Raw genomic sequence first — 14,265 nt, 5'->3', positions numbered from 1 at the left:
AACACACCCATGTATGGTCACCCTAGCACCACCCTCTTGAGTAAGACAAAACCTGTCAAATCTTGGCAACCATACAGGCGCAGGCCTGGCTAGTAATTTGGAGGGCAGATCATATGGAAAGATGATGCTGTGAGCTGAAGAAAGCAAATGGCAAATTACTGCAATATTTTGCCAAGAAAATCAGTCATGGCTGTGAAAAAAGATCCGATACTTAGCACCGTATTGTACTGCCACCCTGCTTAATCTCTGGCCATTTCCCTACCTGTGAGGCTGATATTCAGCTGCACCAGTTAACCAAATGAACTTTCTGGCTAACTGGGCTCACATATTCAGCGGTGTGACCATGCCACTGACTATTCTCGGCTGGAAAGCTTTATCTGGCTAACTTGTGCAGCCATAGAAGAGTTTCACATTCATCAGGCTAATCAAAGATTTCCTCCCATTCTGTGTCTTTGGAAAAAAGGTTTAGTAAATGACCCCCTAAGCCGGATAATACTGAATGTAAGTGTTTATCCAGCCTAGTTAGCTACACAAATGGCTCCTTCCCAGAATGCCCTCATATGGGGGCAGATGGGCCTATCGGTCAATCATGTGGCTGGTGTTGATCCTAACAGCCCCCATGTCTGCGAAGCCACTGTGACCAGCACCAGGCCCTGCAGCAGCAATTCTTAGAGTGGAAGCCAATGGGAATGTGCTGGGGGGGGGGGGGGGGGTGGAAGAGATGTGAGGGGCGCCATTGAAGTGCAGACACAGAAAGGGAAGAGGTGAGTGGGAGGAAAGTCCTGTGTGAGGCTTCTGTCTGTGGCGGCTGGGCCGAGTTCTGAGAAGGGCAGCTGGCTGTGGAGCCAGTGAGACCCCCTGCAGAGGGGGCTGCTGCATGCAAGGGACAGGCTAGCAGCAGGCAAGAACTTGACATAATGGTGCAGCAGTGCTGAGGTGGGAAGTAGCTTGCTGAGTGAGCACATGAGCAGCAGCAGCATAACATCAGTGTGTCAGAGAACGTGTTCATGGCTCAGACTGGGTGTCTGGGTCTCAGCCACTAGTTGGCAGTGTTGTTGCCTCATTGGTTGACAGCTGGTTAAAAAACTAATTGATTAGTAAGATTTTAACACAAGGCCTAGAATCCAGCAGATATATATATAGCTAAGAGATTTAATCAAACTCGGGGAGGAGGCCAACCATCCAACTGAATGGATGAAAGAGGGACTGCAGCTCAGTTTGCTCACCCCTGATCTAGGATGTGTTCTAATTAGTTATTTAGGAAAAACATGAAATTTATATTGGAGATACTTTGGCTCAGTTGTGCCAGGCTCCAGGTCACATGATGTACCTCTCAAAGTTCAGCTTTTGGGCACTGTTGCAGCACAGAAAGTGCATGAAGGTGCCAACCAGGTAATTCCATGGGCTGGTTTTGAAAAATTCTCCAGGCTAATATTTTCCTATAATTTGGCCTTGCCCCCATTCCAACAGATAGCTGGTTAACTTTTTTTTTTTTTTAATTAACGGTTTTTATTGCAGGATGCAATAAAAACCCTTATTCAACCCTCTTCCAAATAACAACCCTGGGTTGATACATAAGAAGACGGGAGACCTTCTTTTGCCAGGATCGAAGGATGGCAGAAGAAATAAAGACCGGCAAAGTAATGAACAGATACAAGAAACAGGGTAAAATGTTCATTTCGATAATGGCAATACGTCCTAGCCAGGAAAAATGTTCTCTGTCCCACCTAAGTGGATCTTTCTCCACTGTTTTTACTAGGAGGTGATAGTTTAGTGAGAAAAGATCCCGCACGTGAGGCCCAATCTGTATCCCTCGATACGGATTGGCTCACTTCACGTGGCTCACTTCTGTCTCATGGTTTGGCTTTTGAAAGGCAGCATCTGAGATGAAAGGGGTATTCTGAGGATGTCATCACCACCATCCGCTTCCTTAGCCTATGTGAGGATTTGGAGGATTTTTGAGTCCTGGGGTACTGATCAGGGAGTGAAGCCTACTCATCCTTCATTGCACATATTCTTACTTTTCTACAGAAAGGGTTGGTTAAAGGACTAGCCTTTAACTCCTTTACAGTGCAAATGGCAGCTTTGGATTGACTTTGGGGCAAAGTGCAGGGCGTTGCCCTGGCCGCACATCCAGATGTGGCTCGCTTTCTTCGGGAAGCAAAACATTTGCAGCCCCTAGTGCGGAAGCTATGCCCTTCCTGGAATCTTAATTTGGTTCTAAGAGGGATATGGACAGTTCCGTTTGATCCGATGAAGAGGGTGACAAAGGACTGAACCCTTGAGGCAGTTTTTCTGGTGGCAATTTTTCGGCCAGAAGGATTTCAGAACTTCAGGCATTATCATGTAGAGATCTTTTCCTACAGATTTCGGACTCTGGGATTTCATTGCGCACAGTGCCTTCTTTTCTTCTGAAGGTGATTTTGGCGTCACATCTGAGTCAAAAGGTGGAGCTTCCGGCTTTTCCTAATTTGGATGCATCCGAGCCTCACACGAGGGAACTTCAGCTATTGGGTGTGTGACGGGTGTTGTTGAGATATCTCAAGGTCACCAATAGTTTCAGGATGTTGGATCATCTTTTTGTGCTTTGGAGTGGTCCAAGAAGAGAGTATAAGACAAGAAAAGCAACTATTGCACATTGGCTGAAGGAAGCTATAGGCTCAGCTTATATTTGTCAGTGGTGGACATGCCTCAGATATCTTCCTCTGGACATCTGTCCCAGATGCCCATCACCCTCTTACATTCTGGCTGCTCTGCGATGTGGTGGACATGGCTCCGATATCCTCTGCTGAACGTCTATCCCAAGTGCCCACCACCCGCTTACATTCCGGATACAGTTTGACACCTGCAAAAAACCCTTTCAGTGGAGGGAGTAGGAGCCAAAACAGTGACTCTGACTTTTAGTTAAGGCTATGATGAAGGACCGTGGCTTTCAGTGGAACCTGTGAAATATTTCTTAAAAGGAGAATTTTAACACAGTTTAAGCAGCTACAAACAACTTATAGCTCACTCTTCATTTCTTAAAAAATATATATATATCTATATATACACACACACACACATAAACACACACCTCAACCTCTCATCATCTGCAAAGTCCAGTGCCCTGAAAGAGAGGCTGATGCTTCAGCTGGAAAGGTGCAACCGGAGCGCCATCTAGTGCTGTTCAGACCAGTTGGGCTTTTTGGTGCGGATTACATGAGTGCCTGCCCCTTAAATACGTACAGCCAGAAGGCAGCAGAAAGGTCATTTTATCTGGACCAACAGATAAATCTGGGCCTAGTTTTCAGGACTCACACTCTCTTAATTCATTTAGTACTACTTTCTGACCTGTGGATGTTTCATTTGTAAAAGTAAGGTTCACTGCTACTCAAGCCTCCTGCACGGCTTCAGCTCCAGCTTTCAACAGTGAGATTTCTCATCTCCTGGACTTCCAAAGTAGCTATTTGTCACAACCTTAAACTGAGCCTATGGCAGGTAAGCACCTGTCTGGAGAGTCTGCTCATCTCACTCCCTTCCCCTTAGCATTACTCTCTCTGTACCTGTCCTGAGATCCTTTCCCGGGTTTGGAACCGGCCAACTCCACTAGGAGGACCTTCCAGGCATCTGCGACCCTCTCTGTAAAGAAATATTTGCTCCCATTTCCCTTCAGCCTCCAACTTTATATCCTAACCCCTTGTCCTTAAGATTATTCTATGAAAAATGCTCCTGTCTTCTATCCTCTGGAAGGGGAGGTAACTGGGATAATAGTTACAGCCCTTCTTCCAAAGGGGTATTCCCACTCACTCCTCCCCTACATTTCTGCACCCAAGAGCCAAGCCAGAATCAGCTATCACTAGCCTTGCTCTTCTTTCACTGGTCCTTGCGCTAGCTTTCTTTTTGGCTACGGTCAGTAGCAGCTTTGACTATAGCAGTAATGCACCTGAGTTCAGCTTTGTGTGAACATTTAACCATTAGGTTGCATGTTGCTTTGTTTCCAGTATTTGCTGTGGGTTTTCCCGAGAACGTCGCAAAAACAGTTTAGATATATAATCTGTGGTCATTAAAAGAATAGGAGACAATGCATTTCTTAGTCTAGTATTATTTATTTTATAAACTTATATCCCATCTATAAGAACGTGTCATGCTAGGTGGGTTACAATACACATCAATACATCATAAACAACTAAATCAACAACAAACGCAAGCTAAATAAACTCTTAAAATCAATTATTTAAAAGCTTCTTTGGAATAAAACTGTTTAAGATGTTTCCTAAAAAATGTAAAAATCGGTCATATTTCTAATCTCATCCGGAAGATTGTTCCACATAGAAGGGCCAATCACAGAGATAGCACGTTTTCTTGTCTCCCGCAGCCTGGCCTCTCTCACAGTTAGAACCTCTAATAATTAACCCATTATTGGAACACACTGTTAGGAGACAACTGGGGACTTAGTGGCTAAAGCACTCCTAGGATGAGAGTTCAAATCCTACCTCTGACTATTCACACTCCTCCCTGTACCTTGGTTTACTAAACTGTAATTGAGATGATAATAATCATTTGTCTCCTTTCTCCCCTTTCTTGTGGAAGTTTCCTTCAATCCCGGAGCCAGAACTGTGTTGCCAGGCTTTGCAGCCCAGAGATGGCTGCATACATGTCTTGGCAGAACTGAGCTTTAAAGCACTTTGGGGTTCCGGTTTGGAAGAAAGGCACTCTACAGTTCCAGGTAATTATTCTTGTTATGATAAGTCCTTCCATCTTTCGCCTTACACCAGCTCGCCTCTCATCTCGAGGGGCACCTCATAATCCCAGCCTGAGGGCGAGAGCTCAGCCACATCGCTGTAATGTCTTATTGGTTCCTCGAAGTCAGCCGGGGCCTTTCCTTGCCTGTGATAGGCTCCCTGATAAGGAGGGGAAAATACAATAAAAACTGTTTGACCTTATTGGCTGCTGTCAGTAGGGGATGCTAGCAGGCCGAGCCAGTCCTAATTGTATGCACATGGCAAACTCTGGTCTTTCAATTCTAATTTCTTCCTGGAAAACAGGACAAACAAGCCCACAGATGCAGCTGAGGTAAAACCAGCCCCTCTCTTTCAACAAGGAGCATCTTGGAAACTCCAGCTGTCAGCTTGACAGGCATTGCAAATTACATAGTCCATCACTGCTAACTGTAATTTACTTGGCAACCACAAGAGGTCAGACTTTCTCTCTCCCCCAGAAGGAAGTCCGAGTCAGAGCGAGAAACTTCACACAGGAAGTTAAACATTCTGCCTGAGACCTGTGGGGCTCAGGGCTTTTTTGTGGATTGCCTTCTGCTGGGACCTTAACTCAAGCTTGCCTTGGCTTACCCAAGACTAGTCTCAGTTTTACTTTCTAGCAGGGGACATTGGAGTTTGTGCTCTAGACCCAGAAGGAAGCCCTTGCAGCAGATGCTAGAGAGAAATAGGGGGGGGCAGAGGTTTTAGAGTTTCTCTCACCAAGATGTTCTCATTTGGCCAGTCGGCTCTGGCAGTATACATGGAAGCGAAGGATTCTGGGTAAGCGCCGCCAACCTCTTCATAGATAGAATGATCTCTCACTTCTTCATACTCATGCAGGTCTAGTGGGTCAGAGCCGGACGACTGGATCCTGCTGCCTACAACAGCAAAGAAAGGAGAAAGAACTGTAAAACTAGTGACATGTGGAAAAAGAGCTTATGGAAAAACAGTCAGTAATTAACTAGTTGCATGTGATGTGTGCAAGAGAAGGACAAATACTTGTTTAAGAAACAATTCAGAATTTTCAGGATAAGAAAGGAAAATTGTTTCTTACCTGCTAAGTTTCTTTCCTGGAATAGCACAGATCAGTCCAGACAAGTGGGTTTTGCATCCCTACTATCAGATGGAGGAATATAAACACTTTTCAGACACTGTTCATAACTGAGAGTGTCACCTGCAGTCCTTCAGTATTGACCTGTACACAGGCCAAGATGAACCCCTGCCAACTTTAATTTACCTCCTCTTACAAGGCAAGCAGGGAAACAAAAGATTGGAACTCCTGAACTGGAGCCCTTACCCCTAACAAAGGAACCTGAAACCTAAAACTATAACCCCTTCTGCACTATATACAACCAGCAGCAATACAGGGCTTTCAAAGTTAAAAGGGATGGGCCTCTGTGGTATTCCAGAAATGAAAATTAGCAGGTAAGAACCAATTATCCTTTCCTGTATATACCCCAGATCAGTCCAGACAAGTGGGATGTACCTAAGCCCCCCCTACACTGCGTGAGATCCCAAATGACCAGCTTGCAACACACCTTTACCAAAGGAAGTCTCTTCAGGTGCCCGAACATCCAATCGGTATGTTTGGTAAAAGTAAGACCATGTCACTGCACAACAAATTTCCTGTGGAGATATTAGCCGACGCTTGCACCCTAGTAGAATGCGAACACAGTCCTCCCGGAATAGTCCGACCTTTAGTCTTCTTTAGCAGATGCGTCACTGAGGCCCTTAGAGGCCTTTGCACTCTTCTTTGCCCCACTAAAGAAGACAAATAAGTGATCCAAATGCTGAAAACTGTTAGTGACCTTAAGATAATGCAACAGAGTTCAACAAACATCCAATAAATGCAGCTCTTTCGCATTTGGTGTCTCCGCCATCAAATGTCGAATGGTGTGAAGTTCTACTGCTTGGCTTAAGATGAAAGGAGGAGATGACCTTCAGCAAAAAGGATGGGACTGTATATAAAGGAGACCCTGTCATTCTTGATTCACAGGAAAGGATTTCTACACAACAAAGCCTGAAGCTCCGAAATCCATCTGGCCGAACAAATCGCAACCAAGAAAACTGTCTTCAGTGTAATATCCTTCAAAGAAGCCTGACGCAAAGGCTCAAAGAGTGGTCCACCCAGCCCTCGCAGAACCAAATTAAGGTTCCAGGCTAGTCACATCCTATAGACCAGAAGCCACAAATGCTTTGCCCCTTTCAAAAAGTGAGTGATGTCTGGGTGTGAAGCTAGTGGCCTTCCTTGAAGTTTACCTCAAAGGCAACTTAAGACTACTACCTGTACTCCTTGGCCAGACCCTTTTGCAAAAAGGCCAAGATGTGAGAAACCTCCATCTTCAAAGGCTCAACACTTTCCTCCACACATTACAATTCAAACACCTTCCACACTTGGACATAAGCCAAAGAAGTGGATGGCCTTCTAGCCTGAAGTAACATAGCAATTAACACCTCCCTTTCAAGTTCAATTGTCTCCTCTCAAAAGCCAAGCTGCAAGACAAAGACAATCCACCCTATCTACATAAGAACATAAGAGCATAAGAAAATGCCATACTGTCAGACCAAGGGTCCATCAAGCCCAGCATCCTGTTTCCAACAGTGGCCAATCCAGGCCATAAGAACCTGGCAAGTACCCAAAAACTAAGTCTATTCCATGTTACCATTGCTAATGGCAGTGGCAATTCTCTAAGTGAATTTAATAGCAGGTAATGGACTTCTCCTCCAAGAACTTATCCAATCCTTTTTTAAACACAGCTATACTAACTGCACTAACCACATCCTCTGGCAACAAATTCCAGAGTTTAATTGCGCACTGAGTGAAAAAGAACTTTCTCCAATTAGTTTTATATATGCCACATGCTAACTTCATGGAGTGACCCCTAGTCTTTCTATTATCTGAAAGTTATAAGATCATGAGAGGTCTTGAACGAGTAGATGTGACTCGGTTATTTTCACTTTCGAATAATAGGACTAGGGGGCATTCCATGAAGTTAGCAAGTAGCACATTTAAGACTAATCGGAGAAAATTCTTTTTCACTCAACGCACAATAAAGCTCTGGAATTTGTTGCCAGAGGATGTGGTTAGTGCAGTTAGTGTAGCTGGGTTCAAAAAAGGTTTGGATAAGTTCTTGGAGGAGAAGTCCATTAATGGCTATTAATCAATTTTACTTAGGGAATAGCCACTGCTATTAATTGCATCAGTAGCATGGGATCTTCTTAGTGTTTGGGTAATTGCCAGGTTCTTGTGGCCTGGTTTTGGCCTCTGTTGGAAACAGGATGCTGGGCTTGATGAACCCTTGGTCTGACCCAGCATGGCAATTTCTTATGTTCTTATGAGTAAATAACCAATTCACATCTACCCGTTCTAGACCTCTCATGATTTTAAATACCTCTATCATATCCCCCCTCAGCCGTCTCTTCTCCAAGCTGAAATGTCCTAACCTCTTTAGTCTTTCCTCATAGTGGAGCTGTTCCATTCCCCTTATCATTTTGGTTGCCCTTCTCTGTACCTTCTCCATCGCAATTATATCTTTTTTGAGATGCGGCAACCAGAATTGTATACGGTATTCAAGGTGCGGTCTCACCATGGAGCGATACAGAGGCATTATGGCATTTTCTGTTTTATTCACCATTCCCTTTCTAATAATTCCCAACATTCTGTTTGCTTTTTTGACTGCCACAGCACACTGAACCGACGATTTCAATGTGTTATCCACTATGATGTCTAGATCTCTTTCTTGAGTGGTAGCACCTAATGTATTCCACCAGAAGAGAAGAGCTCTCTGAAGAGGCCGCATATGCGCAAAAGCCCAAGGCACCAGCTCCAAAGTTGATGCCATAGAGCCCAGGACTTGTAAATAATCCCAGATTCTGGGTATCAAATGCCCTAACAGGCAACAAATCTGACCCTTTAACTTCAGTGTCCTTAAATCCAAAGTCGACCAAAACGTTCCCTCCTTTTTTGAAACCACAAAATAAATGGAATACCTTCCTGTTCTTTGCTCCTCTCGAGAAAATGGCATTATAGCTTCCAGACACCCCAAGCAGTCCACCATCCCCTGAACAGCTACCCGCTTGGGGAAACGTCTCTTGTATTGGCTGGGCAAATTCTAATGCGTAGTCAACTTTTAATCCACTTTGGACACACTGGTCTGTAGTAAATTTAGCCCATTCCTTGTAAAAGAGAATTAAATGTCCTCCAATGGCTGAAACAGAAGAGTGGACCATCCTCGCCTCATTGTGAGGATTTTGTACCCCCAGTTCCCTGACCAGGGTTGTTTCAAGATGGCTTGTGCCAAACCTCAAAAGGATTATCCCCATGATCGTGCTCTGTCGGAGCTTTGCCTCTGAGACCCCGAAGAACCTTTATTCTGGTGAAATCTCTTATTGTCTCAAAAGCGTGCCCAAGCGGGAAAAAACCTTCTACCCTTTGATTTGTCCTCTGGTAGTTTACGCCCTTTGGAATCTCCCAGATGCTTAGTTATCTGTTCCAAGTCTTCTCGAAACAAGAGCTTGCCCTTGAATGGAAGGGCATCCAGCTAAGATTTTGACCAAACATCCGCAGACAGTTTCATAATCACAGTAACTTCCTGGCCGATACTGCAGGCATCATAATCTTGGAACATGTTTTTATCATGTCAGATAAGGCATCTGCACCATATGCAATAGCTGCTTCTAAATACTCAGCCTGTTTCTCTGCAGCCACTGATGTAGACTGTGTCTCCTGAAACCGCTGGACTCAGCATAGGTATGTCCTCTGCATAAAACTTATGCATGGGACCGAGACCTCAAAAATCTTCTTGAAGTGGACCTCCAAATTTCGAAAGCAGGACACAATGTAGTGATCGGTAAAATTGGGGATTCTTTATTGGTCTTAGCCTGACTCTGGCAGAGTTTCGCTCTCACAGGAACTGCCTCAGGGGCTACTACAAAAACAATATTATTTAAAATTACACATAATTGACATACATATACATTGACAGATAAACATAAATATGTGTTACTACATATAAAGTGTCAACAACTTAAAAAATGTCACCAACTTAAAAAATGTAAAATGATAAACATATAGCCAGAGTCGGGCTAAGACCAATAAAGAATCCCCAATTTTACCGATCACTACATTGTGTCCTGCTTTCCAGCATTATTGATTGGCTTCCGATTTGTTTCTTGTGTCTCCAAATTTCTATCCTGCACATCTTTTAATGCAGTAGATCCCACCACTGGAAAAGAGGTCTTGGTTACTGCCAACACCAAACACCTACCTTTGGAAGTGCCAAAATTTCCAATATCTTCTCTAGTAAGAGATACAGCTTTGCCATTGCTCTGCCAACCTTCAAGCTGGACTCAAGGATGTCCCATTCCAGAACCACTAATTTATTCACAGACTTATGAAAGAGAAAAGCTTTCGATGATCCCCTCAATTCATCCAACATGGGATCTGGCCACCCCTCCAGGTTGGACTCTTCTTGCGAAGCCTTGATTCCAAACTCCTTAAGGACATACGGAATTAAGGGCCAGAGCTCCTCCTTGTGAAAAAGGTGCACCACCTTAGGGTCATCCCTCTCGGCTACCAGAACCTCGTCCGGGTCCATCCCACTTTATGCTTACTCTACTCCAGGGGTCTCCTCCGCTACAGCATTGAAATCTGAGTCATCAGTGCCCCTCCCAGGACTATCTGGATGAGGGCAAAGACCCAAAATCTCCCAAAGGCTCGTCGACTGCTTTCTCTTTGCCAGCCAGGTCTCTTTACTGACTGAGAACCTTTGGTGGACTGAGACTGGGACCGAAAGTTATATCCCCTGCTACCTTCTAGCTAAATATGCCTTGTGCAAAAGCAGCAAAAAATCTGCAGAAAACACCTGCAAATCCTATGAATCCTGGTCCAGAGGATCTTCCTCTGTGCCAGAACCTCTTTGCCCCTCCCCGGGACCAGGTACTGGAGGCGGTAGCTGAGGTAGGGATTCCCCTGTGTCCCCCGCCGACTCTTGCCGGTACTGCGAAAGATTTCAATATGGCCGCCATTCCCGCACTGAGTGGAAAAGCCTTAGTGCTAGGCCCCAAAACCTGCGGGGCTCGTTTAGCCTTTGGTCCAGTGTTGGATTCTCCAGAAGTGCCTTCCACGCCAGAGATGCATCCAGTCCATAAGCCAGTTTGAGACAGTCTAGACCTCAAATCCCCACAGGATCGGCAATGCTTGCCACGCACCATCTTTAACACATAGCCTGGAGCAGTGCACCGCTACAATCACCTCTTTTACTGAGCCTCAGAAAATGTGAGGTGAACAGCTGTGCACCCCAAGATCGTCCACCTCCACAGACCAGATGCTGCGATTCACACACACACACAAAGCGAGGCAGCTACTCCTTTTTATGTATTTATTTATTTAGCAAACTTTAATGCTGTCACTATCACCAGTAACAGAAAAATAGAAAGGAAATACTTCCCTCTTCAATCAGGATGATCAGATGCAAAGCTGTCAGTGGAAATAAATGCTGCCTCATGGAGAATAAGGGATCTGGACCACCAGATGTACACCCCATGGAATCTAGGACCAGCTTCCTTCAAGGGTCACCAACCTCCTGCTTGACCACCTCAAACCAGGAGGGATGGCCCCCACAATGACCTAACAACCCCCTGGGAGGAACTGGAAACCTATCTTATAATAATAATTGTTTACACCACTACCATCTACTGGAGACAGAGAAATACTGAGGGCCTGCAGGTGGCACAGTATCATTGAAACGTTTCTCTGTCTCCATCTGCTGGCAGAGAAAAAACCCAGGAGTCTGTGCTGGGTATGAACAGGAATAACATTTTAACCATCTGAGAGTAAACTGCTTGAAACTATAATTTGAGACATGGCATCTGGAACATATGATGTCATACACGGGGTTGGTCCCCTACCTTGGAAGCTCTGGGCGTCATCTGTTTCCCCCTCTGTCATTTCATGGTGAACCATCAGGGAGGGCTTGTAATCTCTTACAGGGTAATAATAAAGCCCAGCATCTGAAGAACTGTCCTAGAGAACAGAACAGCACAGGAAGCTCAGATTTCCAACCTGGACATTAATCCATTCCATGCAATTAACTTCTTCCTATCCATTGTTTCCACAGTCATTCCTAATATATTCTCATCCCTTCCACCAGGGCCCCATACATACAGTCACCAGGTCACCAATGGTGATCCACAACCTTACACTGGTTACAGCAGTGTGCATCAGAATGCAGTGCTGACAGTGTGCAGTGCACCACTGGAATATTGAACTGCATGCACACAAGCGCTCACTGTCCCCCATGGCAGTCCTGCCACTTCTTCTATTTGTAGTAATTGTGCCAAAATTTGGAAGCTGGCGCTTCAAGTAGAGGAGGTAGCAGGACCACTCAGAGGATGGTGAACATCATAGTTCCCTCTAAGCTGAGCAGGTAAGCAATTGCTCACACATTTCAGAGCATCTCTCACAGGTTTTACATGGTTGCTCACACCAATTTTTCTTTGTGCTATATACAGAAATGCGCTAATACTGTCACTCAATAGTTGGTTTAAATAAAGTTTTTGCTCACAGAAAACAATTTGCACACATCTAGTCAGAGGGAGCATTGGCTACTGCGAATAGTCCGCCCTGCAGTTTGCTGCTTGTATTGACGGAAGGAGGGGACTGAGGGAAGCAGATAAAGTCTGGCTGGGCATTTAGGGAGGGAGAATGAGCGAAGAGAGGTCATTCAGGAGGGAGATGCAGAAAGAGAAATGGAGACAGGAGAAGTAGGGGAGGGACTCAAAGGGAGACAAAGAACTGTGGAGGTGGAAGGTGAGAATGAGAGGGCAGGAAGGTGGAGGGCTTAGATGCAGTTGAGAGCCAGAGAGAGGGAGAGAGATTTAGGACTTTTTGGGAGAAATGGGAAATGGATGGAATGGATGGAAAAAGCAAGAGAAAGATGAAGAGTGAACGGGGAAGAGAAGGGTGGTGAGTTTAGAGACAGAGAGAAGAGGCAGAAGAGAGAGATGAAGATAAAGACAAAGCGAGATGGGGAGAAGTGAAGAGCTGGCAAAGAGCAAAATGAGAACTGAGATGCGAGAGATAATGCTGATAAGTAAGGTGGAAGGAGAGGGAAAGATGGCAAAAGGAAAATACACATAAAGCAAGGTAAAATAGAATGAAAACTCAGAAAGGGATTCACAAGAAAGACAGGAGGATAGAGAAAATGTTACAGTAAACAAATGTGTGGCAAGACACCTCTTCAGATTTTGGGAAATTTATGACTCAATGGAGACCAATTCTGGATAATCTTCTAAATGATATTCAAAACTCTGCTAGGTAAGAAGCATCCTTGATTATACTGATGAATATAAGAGCTGATCCTATTACTGTAGAAAAAGACAGGGTGAGGCTTGTATGGGAAGTTTTATATTGGGCATTAACTGAAAGGCATGTATGAAGTATGAATGGTGCGTGTAGGTATGTGAGGTATGATGGTGCATGCAGTTATATGAGGTATGACTAATGCATGCATGTGAGGTATGAATGGTGCGTGTAGGTATGTGAGGTATGAATGGTGCGTGCAGGTATGTGAGGTATGATGGTGCGTGCAGGTATGTGAGGTTTGAATGGTGCGTGCAGGTATGTGAGGTATGAATGGTGCGTGTAGGTATGTGAGGTATGAATGGTGCGTGCAGGTATGTGAGATTTGAATGGTGCGTGCAGGTATGTGAGATTTGAATGGTGCGTGCACATGCTGGATATTTGTAAGGTGTTTGTTAAACTGGGGAAGAGAACACAGAAGAAGAATATGGAAGATATTTGTGGGAAATGCTGAAATGTATATGGAAAACATTCTGTATTCTGATCCTGGTCTCTAAAACTGTTGCTTTGAGAATTGTTGCCCTTTTTCATGTACAGAGTATGATCTTCTGTTCAATAAAACAAATACTCAAATAAAAAAATAAAACCTTAGGATGAAAAAAATCCTCAAAAAACTATTATGTATTTTCTAAACAATTTTTAATTGTTTAAAATGATGTGTGTGTGTAATAATTGACAAGTGCTCAGGTATACAAATTAAATGGGCCATTTTTTATATCCTGTGTCAGTTGACCATTAGAAAATCTTGCTAGCTGCTAATTTATTTATTTTTTTAATTTTTGGAGGTCTCCTTTCCAGACAATCGACTTTCTACCCCATCCCTCCCAAACCAACCTTTTCTCACACGCTGGACTTTTGGCAAGTCTTGTGGGGGTCAGGAGGCCCCCCCAAGCTGGCCAAAAGTCCCTGGGGGTCCAGCGGGGGTCCGGGAGTGACCTCCTGCACTCGGGCCGTATTGCCAATATTCAAAATGGCGCCGGCGCTACCTTTGCCCTGTCACATGGTAAGGGCAAAGGGCCATCGGCGCCATTTTTTTTTAGCGCAGCTGATAGCGTGGGAACGGGAGATCGCTCCCCGCGGCCCCCCTGGACCACCAGGTATGTGTAAAAAGTTTTGGGGGGGGGGGGGGGTCGGGAGAGTGGGGGAGGCTAAAGGGGTAATTTTAAA

The 14,265-nt window shown here is 44.7% G+C and overlaps 1 protein-coding gene across 3 annotated transcripts in view; it reads right to left on the bottom strand.

Annotated features, from left to right (window-relative positions):
* Positions 1-4,065: 4,065 nt before the first annotated feature.
* The window catches only part of NPHS1 (NPHS1 adhesion molecule, nephrin), a 92,904-nt gene continuing 82,704 nt past the window's right edge, over positions 4,066-14,265 (bottom strand). For all 3 annotated transcript variants that reach the window (XM_029577184.1, XM_029577185.1, XM_029577186.1), the window contains 3 exons: positions 11,646-11,760; positions 5,457-5,614; positions 4,066-4,880 (listed from right to left, as the gene is read on the bottom strand). In XM_029577184.1, the coding sequence (XP_029433044.1) occupies positions 4,746-4,880; positions 5,457-5,614; positions 11,646-11,760 (408 nt within the window). In that variant the 3' untranslated portion in view covers positions 4,066-4,745. The remainder of the gene's footprint in view (positions 4,881-5,456; positions 5,615-11,645; positions 11,761-14,265) is intronic.

The sequence above is a fragment of the Rhinatrema bivittatum genome, chromosome 14 (assembly GCF_901001135.1).
Source record: "Rhinatrema bivittatum chromosome 14, aRhiBiv1.1, whole genome shotgun sequence".
Classification (NCBI taxonomy): domain Eukaryota; kingdom Metazoa; phylum Chordata; class Amphibia; order Gymnophiona; family Rhinatrematidae; genus Rhinatrema; species Rhinatrema bivittatum.
This window is presented reverse-complemented; position numbering and strand designations above follow the sequence as displayed.